At 39.8% G+C, this 14,098-nt stretch overlaps 1 protein-coding gene across 4 annotated transcripts in view; it reads right to left on the bottom strand.

The window, feature by feature from the left end:
• Positions 1-14,098, bottom strand: part of VWA8 (von Willebrand factor A domain containing 8) — a 408,431-nt gene that overhangs the window by 204,862 nt on the left and 189,471 nt on the right. For all 4 annotated transcript variants that reach the window (XM_033234160.1, XM_033234152.1, XM_033234151.1 and 1 more), the window contains one exon: positions 1,293-1,369. In XM_033234160.1, coding sequence (XP_033090051.1) covers positions 1,293-1,369 — 77 coding nt within the window. The remainder of the gene's footprint in view (positions 1-1,292; positions 1,370-14,098) is intronic.

Below are 14,098 nucleotides of genomic sequence, written 5' to 3'. Positions count from 1 at the left end.
ACGCCATTCTCCTGCCTCAGCCTCCCGAGTAGCTGGGACTACAGGCGCCCGCCACCTCGCCCGGCTAATTTTTTTTTGTATTTTTAGTAGAGACGGGGTTTCACCATGTTAGCCAGGATGGTCTCGATCTCCTGACCTCGTGATCCGCCCGTCTCGGCCTCCCAAAGTGCTGGGATTACAGGCTTGAGCCACCGCGCCCGGCCGATCAGTCCTACTTCTAAACATAGACTTTAAAAGATAAATACCCTTCTGAATACCAGGGGTATTTAATGAAGGCTCCTGGTCATGTAGGAGCTCTGGTAGTTGTTCACATCAAAGATCCCTAGTAGTTCTTCTTTTCCTAGTGTTTGTGAATTTTGTTCAGTTTTACAGTTTTTATTGTGGTAGGGCCAATCTGGTACCACTACCGTCATGGTCAGAGGTATAAATCCCAAAAGGCAGTTTTTCACCATATCTCAGCTTTTCCTGGGTCCTTTCTTCTTTCTCCTTTGACCCATTAACTCTGCCCTTTATTCTCCTACAATTCTCTCTCAAGAACTGATAATCACTTAGTGAAAAGACCCAAACCAGAAACTAACTCTTATAACTCAATTCAATGCTCTATTATACTATGTATTTTTTACTTCTTGGGATTAAAACACTAACAATCTAAGTTAGCTTTAAGTTGTTCGTTACTTGATATATTTCTCGACTTACCTTTCTGTTTTGTTTTTAGTGGATCTGTCATTTATACTTTATTTTTTAAAAATTAGAACAGGTTCATTCATAAAGCTAAAAATGACCCATATTGAGAAAAACTGTTTGATTAAAAGCTGAACCAGCATTCTAATCATATAAAATTACCCAAAAAGTAACTTTAAGGAAGGCAAAGAGACAACTAATAACATACTTCTTCCAGATTTCTGGGTTCCTTATCTCATACCTGAGATTCACATAGTTTATTATTTCTCCTTGTGAGCTATTTTAGCTGCTTGTGAGAGAACAGGCTTAGATCCTACATGTTTTTCTTCTAACTTAAGAGCCTTTATGTTGATGAGATCTGTTCCTAGAATGTAATGTTCATCACTTTCCGTCCACAGAATATCTATTAATTCATGTTTATAAAGCATTAGTCACTTTAAAAATAAATTTTGCATGGTTTTACTACCTTTAAAGGAGAGAAAAGAGCAAGAAGAACAGAAATAAAACTGGTTTATAAAATGGGTCTTTAAGAAAGTATTTTTAAATTGTACCAGGAGGGAAACAAATGATTAAATGAGATTTTTAAGAGGCTGTGGGTCTAATAGTCTTACCTGTGTAGCTGAATATATTCTCGGGGTCTGTTGAGCAGGTGAAGGAATCTGTCAACAATCTTGTTTTTTCCTACACCCTGTAATTACACAGAAAACATTAAACAAAAAGAGGCTATTTTCTGGAGATAAGCTTATGTCAAACCAGAAAAGTCTTTTACCAAAACCTGCTTTCTCACCTTTTTACTGTTTTAGTTTATCATTCATGAAAATCAAACTGGCAAACATATACAGAATATCTCCTACGACATGAGGGTTTAAAAAATTTATTTCTAAACATACTAGTCCTAAGCCATTCTTATTTGAAAGGAAATCCATAAATTAGCCTCCTACATATTGATTTTTCTGTTCTGTAAATTTACACTGAAGTCTAGGCATCACAGCAGATGCCTACAGTATTAACCATTTCAGATTTGAAGGATGTCATCAAAGGTGATCAAGTAAGTATAAAACAATGGTTTCTCTAATCAGTTCTTCAGAATTACGATTTTCAGCTACAGAAAGGTAAATATAATACTGTACTTTTTCTATTAGAATCAAACACTCATTTCTTTTCCTTTTATCCTATTTTAAAGTCCTTTAAAACCTTGGAAACCTAGTGTATTAATAAAACTCAACTATATGTACTCTTCCTAGAAATGCCCTCATTTCCTTACCACTTACTGGTGCTGAGAGTTGCTATCCCTTTGTAGAAGACAGACTGTTAAAAATGGAATCCACCCCCATGCTATTTCCCTATTTCAAAGTTTTCACTTAGAGGTGAAATACAATTAATGGGGTGTAAATCTTTTAACAAGTAGGTTGTGTGGAAAGAGTTATAGTTTAAAAGCTGACTTCATATCATACATGCTAGCAAAAATAACTCTTACTGATTCTTATATGGGTTGAGCATCACTAATCCAAAAATCTGAAACCCAAAATGCTCCAAATTCTGAAACTTTTTGAGCACCAACAAGATGCTCAAAGGTCATGCTCAATAGAAATGCTCATTGGAGCACTTCAGATTTTGGATTTTTAGATTAGGGATGCTCAACTGGTATGTATATGCAAATATTCTAAAATGTGAAATGCTTCTGGTCCCAAGCCCTTAACCTATACTATGCCAGGCTGTAGGGTAAATATTTTCATGGGTTATTTCATTTCATCATCACAACAGTCCCATGAGGTAGGGGTTAAAATTATTTCAACCTCACAAATCAAGAAACCAAGGCTCAGAGGTAAGCACTGTGCACACAGTCACACACAGGTAATTCTAGTGAAACCAGGACTCACATCCAGGTCTATATGATTCTGATGCTCATAATTATAGTCCCTGCATTATGGAATATCTTTCTTTCAGTTTGAAACTGATTTTGCTAATCTGGGCCTTAAGTTATCTCCTTCCTCAATTCTAGGTCCATCCTAAAGAAATTATTAGGCAGACTGGGGCAATGTATGGTAGGCAGCACCAATAGCAGAAGCCCAATAGGGAAGCAGGCATTTTTATTGGTATTTTTACTATATACTCAAACATCTTATGAAGAAAAGCATTCTACAAGCATCAAGGATAGACATTCAAATCAATTGAAATGGTATGACTGAGTGCCACAGGGGGTAGAAACCATGTCTGTTTTACTTATCACTATATCCCCAGAGCTCAGCACAGTGCCTGAGAGTGCGTTCAATAAATATTTGTCAAGTGAATAAACAAATATAGGGAGTTTCAAAGTACTGGAAAAGGAGTGAAGATTCTGGTAAAATATAAGTGGTGACCATATTAATAAGGATGCTGAAATTATGGACTTATAAAAGAAGAACGGGCCAGGGGCATGACTCACATCAGCAATCCCAGAGATTTGGGTGGCTTAAGTGGGAGGATCACTTGAGCCCAGAAGTCCCAGATCAGCCTGGGCAACACAGTGAGGCCCCATCTCTATAAAAACAAAAACAAACAAACAAACAAACAAACAAAAATTAGCCAGGCATGGTGGCACATGCCTGTAGTCCTAGCTACTTGGGAGGCTGAGGTGGAAAGATCTCTTGAACCTAGGAATTTGAGGCTACAGTGAGCCATGATCACACCACTACATTACAGCCTGGTGATGGAGCAAGACTCCACCTGTAAAAATAAATAAATAAATAAATAAATAAATAAATAAAGTGGGACAAATTTTAAAAGTGAATTATTTCACCTACAAAAGATTCAAGGTTATCGGAGCTGAATGTCAAATTGACAAATTCACTAAAGTTAGAACAATGGATAATTTCGTCTTCTAGGAATCTTTTCAGTATCTAATTGGATTTCACCCAAAATAGTTTCAAGCCTAGCATAGAAGCACAAAGGAGGAAAATCACATTTGCATATTTGTATGTAAATTACAACCGGTATGTGAAACTTTAAATGGCATGTGACCATAAATATAAATTTCTAAATGGATAAATTCAGATGAGTAAAATGTCTGTGTTAATATATTCGTTCTGTTAAATTCAGCAATCCTAGAAAAAGCAGACATCCTAAATGCATTACAATGTCAGAAATACAAAGGATTTCCTGGAAGAAAATGTCATGAAAATGTGCTATCAAGGAGTTCCTCCTCCCTCCCCACTGAAGTTATTAAATAGCCATGCTTATTCCAATTCCTTCGGAGCAAGGCATGATTTAGGAGTCACAAGTCCCATAAATGTAGTTTGAGTCCCAGCTGCCACTAAGGAGCTCTTTTGCTGTGTCTCTTTAAATGTTGGAGTCTCCAGAACCCCAACCTCAGCTGTCTTGCTCCATATGCTCTCTCTCTGGGAAATACTACCCACTACCATGACCTCAGTCATCACATACAGCTCACACTTCTTTTCGAAGCTTCATTCAATATCCCCTATTCTTAACCATCAACTGAACTTCTGAAACAGATGCTTATTATCCTTCCACCCAAACCTACTTTTGTCTCTTTTCAACCCCCATATAACAGTATTGCCACATACTCAGCTGCTCAAAAGAATGCTAGAATATTTTTGATGGCTTCATTTTTCCCCCTCTGACCTCATGCAAAATGTCATTAGGATCTCTGCAGTCCCTACCTGCAAAACTTTTAGTTTTATTCTTTCCCTCCATTCCTTCTGTTTCCTTCATTCCTCTTTCCCTTCTAACATTTTCTCCCTCCCCCCCTTTTTTTCTCCCTCTCTCACTTCCTTGCCTAACTCATCAATTATTTGAGCACCTAATATTACAGCACTGTACTAGCTGAGCTGGCTATAATAGTAAAGAAAACAGCTACAGCCTCTCACAATATTCACAGCTTACAGTCTAGTAGGGAACACAGACAACACATATAATAGATAGTGTCCTCATACGACAATCCAAGATGCTTGAAGATTTAACCTAAGGGCTCAGGAAGGCCGACTGCACAGTTATGTTTAGATTGAGATATCAAGGAATTAAAGAGGTACAGGGAAAGATGAAAAAGGGGAGTGTTACAGGTAGAACAGTATGTGTCAAGACTCGTGGGTAACAGTCAGCTGGAGAGCTGGACAGGTCTGCAAGAAGTCAGAAGCTAGAGAAAAGTGAGAAAGGGAGTGGTAAGAAACCAGGCTAGAAAGGTAGGTGGGGTTTAAGTCTGGCAAAGCCCTGGAAGCCACTTAAAAGAGTTAGAACTGTTTCCTCAAAGCACCAAGAAGCCACTGAAGTAAAGGAATAATAGGATCAGATTTTCAGTTTTAGAAAATTGCTCTGACGGAATGGTACGGTGGAGTCTGGTAGAGAGCAGAAGAGAAAGCAAGAAAGCAGTCTGAAATTCCTTTAAAATTCAAGCAGGAGATGATGGTGGTCTAAACTACGGGATAGACAGAAATGAATAGATTTAAGAGATATTTAGGAAAAGGAACCAACAGGACTTAGTGAGGGCCTGCAGTTAAGGATGAGGAGATGACGAAGTCAAAATTTCTGTCTTGGGCAATAGAATGGCAGGTCACAGAAGAAATAGGGGAGAAGAACTGAATTAGCTGGGTGGTGAAAGGAAGTCTAGCTATAAAAGGCAGTTTAATTTTGGATATGTTTACTTTGAAGTGTCTGCTTCCCATATCTGCTCCTTCCTCTCCAATTCACTGTCTCAGTTCAAGGGTAGCTCATCCCCTCCCCAGACTACCGGAAAGGGCCTAATTTGGTTTGGTTTCCCACCTCCAGATTTACAACAAGACAATCCCCAATTTGTTTAGTTATTTTTCTAAAACAGAGATCTCATCAAGTTGCTTACTACTTCATTTAAGAAGCTCTGATAATTCCTTTGAGGAAATGCTGAAAGCATCATCTAGGAAAGAATTTCTGTAAATATCCTGAGCAAAATGAAACAGTTATAATGACTTGTTCCTTCTAATCACAGTTTTTGCCTAGAATAGAAAATTCTCTGGATTATTTTAATTGAATAAATACATAAATAGTGCCTTATTTTTCCATTATAAAGTTACACATGCTCATTTTTCTCACTGGGAGACTCAGAAAACAATAATCAGCCAATGTCCAACTCCTTAAAAAATCTGCTAACATTTTCATTTTGTTCCTATACATATTTATGTTTACTTACTAGTAAAAATTCCCTTAATATATGTGTAATTTGTATCCTTCAGTAAAAATCAACATGAAATAGATAAATTTTTATATCATTAACTCTTATTGAGAATAATATTTAGTAAGTGAAAATTTGAAATGGGAGAAGAAACTTGTGGAATAAGAGATCCTAAAAAATAAAAATAATCTCATGAGAATGACGCTAACATTTATCATTCTGTTCTGCCGGACTGTGCTTTTCATGACAACGTACTGGCCAGAAGGCTTTTCGCAGAAGCAAGAGTCGGGCGGCCCTTTCACTACCAGGTTAGGAGAAGCAGGAATTACGTGAAGCCCCACAGACAGGAGTCAAACCAAGGAGAGGAAGTAAGCATGCGTCCAGTTTCTGAGAGAAAAGCTCAAGGACCTTGACTTTAAGAACTCTGAGGGATTCTGGGACTCTTATAACTTCCTCAGGTTTATTATTTTAGTTACCCCGTTTCCTCAGAGAGATTAGCAATAAAATTCTTTACAGCAAAGGGACTTTGGGGCTTTTCTTCCTGGACAAGAAAAAAATAAAGAATATACAAAACTCGGCTGGGCGCAGTGGCTCAAGCCTGTAATCCCAGCACTTTGGGAGGCCGAGACGGGCGGATCACAAGGTCAGGAGATCGAGACCATCCTGGCTAACATGGTGAAACCCCGTCTCTACTAAAAATATAAAAAAACTAGCCGGGCGAGGTGGCGGCGCCTGTAGTCCCAGCTACTCGGGAGGCTGAGGCAGGAGAATGGCGTGAACCCGGGAGGCGGAGCTTGCAGTGAGCTGAGATCTGGCCACTGCACTCCAGCCTGGGTGACAGGGCGAGACTCAGTCTCAAAAAAAAAAAAAAAAAAGAATATACAAAACTCTATCCATGTTCCATCAAAGGAGGACAGAAAGAAAGAAATGGAGTAGGAGAAAAAAGCTAAAAAGGAATGAAAAACAGGCCAAGAGAAAATTAGTCTAGGAATGGGGTTTGGACCAAATGTTGGGACTTGAAGGCTGAAGGGTTTGTGATAGGCCTTGAGGGATCCCTGCAACAGCAGATAAACTCACAAGCATGCTCATCAACCCTTTGTGACTCACTCAAACAAGTTCCTTTCAGCCACTGTCTCCTAAAAAATACCCTTCCACATCCATGTCTTTGCGTATGTGGTTTCTTTTGACTATAATAGCTCATCCTTGCCTATCTGTCTGTCATCTTCCATTACCCCCACCTAGCGTTCTGATGAAATGTCCCAACTTCTCCAAAGCTTTGCCTATCTGTCCCATTGTTTTCTCTCCTTTAACTCTCAGCACGAGAATGATTTCCTCCTTTGGGTTCCTAAACCACTCTCTCTCACCAGGATACTCTAGCAATGTGCCAGGTCCTTGGCCGGTAGATAGCCTTGCTTCTTGAGGCCAGGATCATCCCCCTATTCAGGTCTCTAAATGTGATGGAGTCAAAGATCAGTCAGTTTAAGGTTGTAAAATCACCTACAACACATGTCTGGGAGCTCCCTGCATGTTATCTAAGGTTCAGAAGGGAGAACAGTGAGGAAGCAAATCCAGATCTTTTCTTCAGCAATTTTAAAAAATGGACTCCAGGTGAGTATTTGCCACTGCCAATGTTCAGCGTTTTTGCATGTTCTCTGAAACTTGTTAACTGTGGGCCTTCTTTTAGTTCCCTCCAATTCTTTAATAATTTTCATAAAGTTAGTTCAGTTTGTATAATAGAGATGTTCTTTGCATAAGGCACTAATTTCTTTGCTAGAAAAGTCACCACATTAATGTCATTAACAAATACCAATTACAATAAAAAATAAAATAAACTAACATTATAGTAAACCAAGAAATAAATTTTAATTGCTTTAAAAAAATCCCATCTAATGTTGAACCTTCTAATTCTTTGCTTAAATGCCTAAAAATACACTGTGCTATCCCTCTCATGTGGGAATTTTTACCACCATCTGAGCTTAGATTTGCTTATTTGAGTAGAGAGGGTTTAGACAAGCTAATCTCTAAATACTATTTTACAAAGATATTCTTTGGTCTTATAACAAAATAAGATATCACTGCTAATGATCACCAGAAATTTCTTATTTTCCAAATTCTCTCAATACATATACATTACTTTGGTAATCAGAAAAAAATTATGAGGGAGGGTCCAAGATGGCCAAACTGGAACAGCTCCAGTCTACAGCTCACAGCGTGAGCGATGCAGAAGATGGGTGATTTCTGCATTTTCAACTGAGGTACCAGGTTCATCTCACTGGGGCTTGTCGGACAGTGGGTATAGGACAGTGGGTGCAGCTCGCGGACTGTGAGCCGAAGCAGGGCGAGGCACTGCCTCACCCCGGAAGCACAAGCGGTCGAGGAGTTCCCTTTACTAGCCAAGGGAAGCCATGACAGACGGCACCTGGAAAATTGGGTCACTCCCACCCTAATAATATTGCGCTTTTCCAATGGTCTTAGCAAATGGCACACCAGGAGATTCTATCCCGTGCCTGGCTCGGAGGGTCCCACGCCCATAGAGACTTGCTCACTTCTAGCACAGCAGTCTGAGATCAAACCACTAGGCAGCAATGAGGCTGGGGGAGGGGCGCCCGCCATTGCTGAGCCTTGAGTAGGTAAACAAAGAGGCCAGGAAGCTCGAACTGGGTGGAGCCCACCACAGCTTAAGGGGGCCCGCCTGCCTCTGTAGATTCCACCTCTGAGGGCAGGGCATAGCTGAACAAAAGGCAACAGGAACTTCTGCAGACTTAAAGTCCCAGTCTGACAGCTTTGAAGAAAGTAGTGGTTCTCTCAGCACAGAGTTTGAGATCTGAGAACGGACAGACTGCCTCCTCAAGTGGGTCCCTGAACCCTGAGTAGCCTAACCGGGAGGCAACTCCCAGAAGGGGCCAAGTGACACCTCATATGGCTGGGTGCCCCTCTGACACGAAGCTTCCAGAGGAAGGATCAGGCAGCAACATTTGCCATTCTGCAATATTTGCGGTTCTGCAGCCTCCACTGGTGATACCCAGGAATACAAGGTCTGGAGTGGACCTCCAGCAAACTCCAACAGATCTGCAGCTGAAGGTCCTGACTGTTAGAAGGAAAACTAACAGAAAGGACATCCACACCAAAACCCCATCTGTATGTCACCATCAACAAAGACCAAAGGTAGATAAAACCACAAAGATGGGGAAAAACCAGAGCAGAAAAACTGAAAATTCTAAAAATCAGAGCGCCTCTTCTCCTCCAAAGGAACGCAGCTCCTTGCCAGCAACAGAACAAAGCAGGACGTAGAATGACTTTGACGAGTTGAGAGAAGAAGGCTTCAGAAGACTGGTAATAACAAACTTCTCCAAGATAAAGGAGGATGTTTGAACCTATCACAAAGAAGTTAAAAACCTTGAAAAAAGATTACACAAATGGCTAACTAGAATAAACAGTGTAGAGAAGACCTTAAATGACCGGATGGAGCTGAAAACCATGGCACAAGAACTACGTGATGCATGCATAAGCTTCAGTAGCTGATTTGATCAACTGGAAGAAAGGGTATCAGTGATTGAAGATCAAATTAATGAAATGAAGTGAGAAGAGAAGTGTAGAGGAAAAAGAAAAGGAAAAAGAAATGAACAAAACCTCCAAGAAATATGGGACTATGTGAAAAGACTAAATATACATCTGATTGGTGTACCTGAAAGTGAAGAGGAGAATGGAACCAAGTCAGAAAACACTCTTCAGGATGTTATCCAGGAGAACTTCCCCAACCTAGCAAGGCAGGCCAACATTCAAATTCAGAAAATACAAAGAATGCCAAAAAGATACTCCTTGAGAAGAGCAACTCCAAGACACACAATTGTCAGATTCAACAAAGTTGAAATGAAGGAAAAAGTGTTAAGGGCAGCCAGAGAGAAAGGCCAGGTTACCCACAAAGGGAAGCCCATCAGACTAACAGCAGATATCTCGGCAGAAACTCTACAAGCCAGAAGAAAATGGGGGCCAATATTCAACATTCTTAAAGAAAAGAATTTTCAACCCAGAATTTCATATCCAGCCAAACTAAGTTTCATAAGTGAAGGAGAAATAAAATCCTTTACAGACAAGCAAATGCTTAGAGATTCTGTCACCACCAGGCCGGCCCTACAAGAGATCCTGAAAGAAGCACTAAACCTGGAAAGGAACAACAGGTACCAGCCATTGCAAAAACATGCCAAATCGTAAAGACCGTTGATGCTAGGAAGAAACTACATCAACTAATGAGCAAAATAACCAGCTAACATCATAATGACAGGATCAAATTCACACATAACAATATTAACCTTAAATGTAAATGGGCTAAATGATCCAATTAAAAGACACAGACTGGCAAAATGGATAAAGGTCAAGACCCATCAGTTTGCTGTATTCAGGAGACCCACATAGGCTCAAAATAAAGGGATGGAGGAAAATCTACCAAGCAAATGGAAAACAAAAAAAAGCAGGGGTTGCAATCCTAGTCTCTGACAAAACAGACTTTAAACTAACAGATCAGAAGAGACAAAGAAGGCCATTACATAATGGTAAAGGGATCAATTCAACAAGAACAGCTAACTATCCTAAATATATATGAACCCAATACAGGAGAACCCAGATTCATAAAGCAAGTGCTTAGAGACCTACAAAGAGACTTAGACTCCCACAAAATAATAATGGGAGACTTTAACACCCCACTGTCAACATTAGACAGATCAACGAGACAGAAAGTTAACAAGGATATCCAGGAATTGAACTCAGCTCTGCACCCTGCGGACCTAATAGACATCTACAGAACTCTCCACCCCAAATCAACAGAATATACATTCTTCTTAGCACCACATCACACTTATTCCAAAACTGACCACAGAGTTGGAATTAAAGCACTCCTCAGCAAATGTACAAGAACAGAAATTACAACAAACTGTCTCTCAGACCACAGTGCAATCAAACTAGAACTCAGGATTAAGAAACTCACTCAAAACTGCTCAACTACATGGAAACTGAACAACCTGCTCCTGAATGACTACTGGGTACATAACGAAATGAAGGCAGAAAAAAAGATGTTCTTTGAAACCAATGAGAACAAAGATACAACATACCAGAATCTCTGGGACACGTTTAAAGCAGTGTGTAGAGGGAAATTTATAGCACTAAATGCCCATAAGAGAAAGCAGGAAAGATCTAAAATTGACTCCCTAACATCACAATTAAAAGAACTAGAGAAGCAAGAGCAAATACATTCAAAAGCTAGCAGAAGGCAAGACATAACTAAGATCAGAGCAGAACTGAAGGAGATAGAAAATCCTTCAAAAAAAATCAATAAATCCAGGAGCTGGTTTTTTGAAAAGATCAACAAAATTGATAGACTGCTAGCAAGACTAATAAAGAAGAAAAGAGAGAAGAATCAAATCAATGCAATAAAAAATGATAAAGGAGATATCACCACCGACACCACAGAAATAGAAACTACCATCAGAGATACTATAAACACCTCTGTGCAAAGAAACTAGAAAATCTAGAAGAAATGGATAAACCTGGACACATACACCCTCCCAAGACTAAACCAAGAAGAAGGTGAACCCCTGAATAGACCAATAACAGGCTCTGAAGTTGAGGCAATAATTAACAGCCTACCAACCAAAAAAAGTCCACGACCAGACAGATTCACAGACAAATTCTACCACAGGTAAAAAGAGGAGCTGGTACCATTCCTTCTGAAACTATTTCAATCAATAGAAAAAGAGGGAATCCTCCCTAACTCATTTTACGAGGCCAGCATCATCCTGATACCAAAGCCTGGCAGAGACACAACAAAAAAAGAGAATTTCAGATCAATATCTCTGATGAACATCGATGTGAAAATCCTCAATAAAATACTGGCAAACCGAATCCAACAGCACATCAAAAAGCTTATCCACCATGCTCAAGTGGGCTTCATCCCTGGGATGCAAAGTGGGTTCAACATACACAAATCAATAAACATAACACATAAACAGAACCAAAGACAAAAACCACATGATTATCTCAATAGATGCAGAAAAGACCTTTGACAAAATTCAATAGCCCTTCATGATAAAAATTCTCAAAAAAATTAGGTACTGATGGAACATATCTCAAAATAATAAGAGCTATTTATGACAAACCCACAGCCAATATCACACTGAATGGGCAAAAACTGGAAGCATTCCCTCTGAAAACTGACACAAAACAGGGATGCCCTTTCTCGCCACTCCTATTCAACATAGTGTTGGAAGTTCTGGCCAGGGCAATCAGGCAGGAGAAAGAAATCAAGGGTATTCAATTAGGAAAAGAGGAAGTCAAATTGTCCCTGTTTGCAGATGACATGATTGGGTATTTAGAAAACCCCACTCGTCTCAGCCCAAAATCTCCTTAAGCTGATAAACAACTTCAGCAAAGTCTCAGTATATAAAATCAATGTGCAAAAATCACAAGCATTCCTATACACCAATAATAGACAAACAGAGAGCCAAATCATGAGTGAACTCCCATTCACAAGTGCTTCAAAGAGAATTAAATACCTAGGAATCCAACTTACAAGGGATGTGAAGGATCTCTGCAAGGAGAATTACAAACCACTGCTCAACGAAATAAAAGAGGACACAAACAAATGGAAGAGCATCCCATGCTCATGGACAGAAAGAATCAATATTGTGAAAATGGCCATACTGCCCACAGTAATTTATCGATTCAATGCCATCCCCAGCAAGCTACCAATGACTTTCTCCACAGAATTGGAAAAAACTACTTTAAAGTTCATATGGAACCAAAAAAGACCCCGCATTGCCAAGACAATCCTAAGCCAAAAGAACAAAGCTGGAGGCATCACACTACCTGACTTCAAACTATACTACAAGGCTACAGTAACCAAAACAGCACGGTACTGGTACCAAAACAGAGATATAGACCAATGGAACACAACAGAGCCCTCAGAAATAATACCACACATCTACAACCATCTGATCTTTGACAAACCTGACAAAACAAGAAATGGGGAAAGGATTCCCTATTTAAGCAATGGTGCTGGGAAAACTGGCTAGCCATATGTAGAGAGCTGAAACTGGATCCCTTCCTTACACCACATACAAAAATTAATTCAAGATGGATTAAAAACTTAAACGTGGCCGGGCGCGGTGGCTCAAGCCTGTAATCCCAGCACTTTGAGAGGCCGAGACAGGCAGGAGATCGAGACCACCCTGGCTAACACGGTGAAACCCTGTCTCTACCAAAAAATACAAAAAAACTAGCCGAGCGAAGTGGCGGGCACCTGTAGTCCCAGCTACTCGGGAGGCTGAGGCAGGAGAATGGCGTGAACCCGGGAGGTGGAGCTTGCAGTGAGCTGAGATCCGGCCACTGCAGTCCAGCCTGGGCCATAGAGCAAGACTCCGTCTCAAAAAAAAAAAAAAAAAACTTAAACGTTAGACCTAAAACCACAAAAATCCTAGAATAAAAGCTAGGCAATACCATTCAGGACACAGGCATGAGCAAGGACTTCATGACGAAAATACCAAAAGCAATGGCAACAAAAGCCAAAAGAGACAAATGGGATCTAAATAAACTAAAGAGCTTCTGCAATGCAAAAGAAACTACCATCAGAGTGAACAGGCAACCTACAGAATGGGAGAAAAGTTTTACAATCTACCCATCTGACAAAGGGCTAATACCCAGAATCTACAAAGAACTTAAAAAAATTTACAAGAAAAAATCAAACCCCATCAAAAAGTGGGTGAAGGATATGAACAGACACTTCTCAAAAGAAGACGTTTTTGTAGCCAACAGACACATGAAAAAATGGTCATTATCACTGGTCATCGGAGAAATGCAAATCAAAACCATAATGAGATACCATCTCACAGCAGTTAGAATGGTGATCATTAAAAAGTCAGGAAACAACAGGTGCTGGAGAGGATGTGGAGAAATAGGAACACTTCTACACTGTTGGTGGGACTGTAAACTAGTTCAACCATTGTGGAAGACAGTGTAGCAATTCCTCATGGATCTAGAACTAGAAATACCATTTGACCTAGTGATCCCATTACTGGGTACATACTGAAAGGATTACAAATCATGCTGCTATAAAGACACACGCACACGTATGTTTATTGCAGCACTATTCACAATAGCAAAGACTTGGAACCAACCCAATGTCCATCACTGATACACCGGATTAAGAAAATGTGGCACATATACACCATGGAATACTATACAGTCATAAAAAAGGATGAGTTCATGTCCTTTGAAGGGACATGGATG

Source organism: Trachypithecus francoisi, unplaced genomic scaffold (assembly GCF_009764315.1).
Source record: "Trachypithecus francoisi isolate TF-2019V2 unplaced genomic scaffold, Tfra_2.0 Contig01461, whole genome shotgun sequence".
In the NCBI taxonomy this organism is placed as follows: domain Eukaryota; kingdom Metazoa; phylum Chordata; class Mammalia; order Primates; family Cercopithecidae; genus Trachypithecus; species Trachypithecus francoisi.
This window is presented reverse-complemented; position numbering and strand designations above follow the sequence as displayed.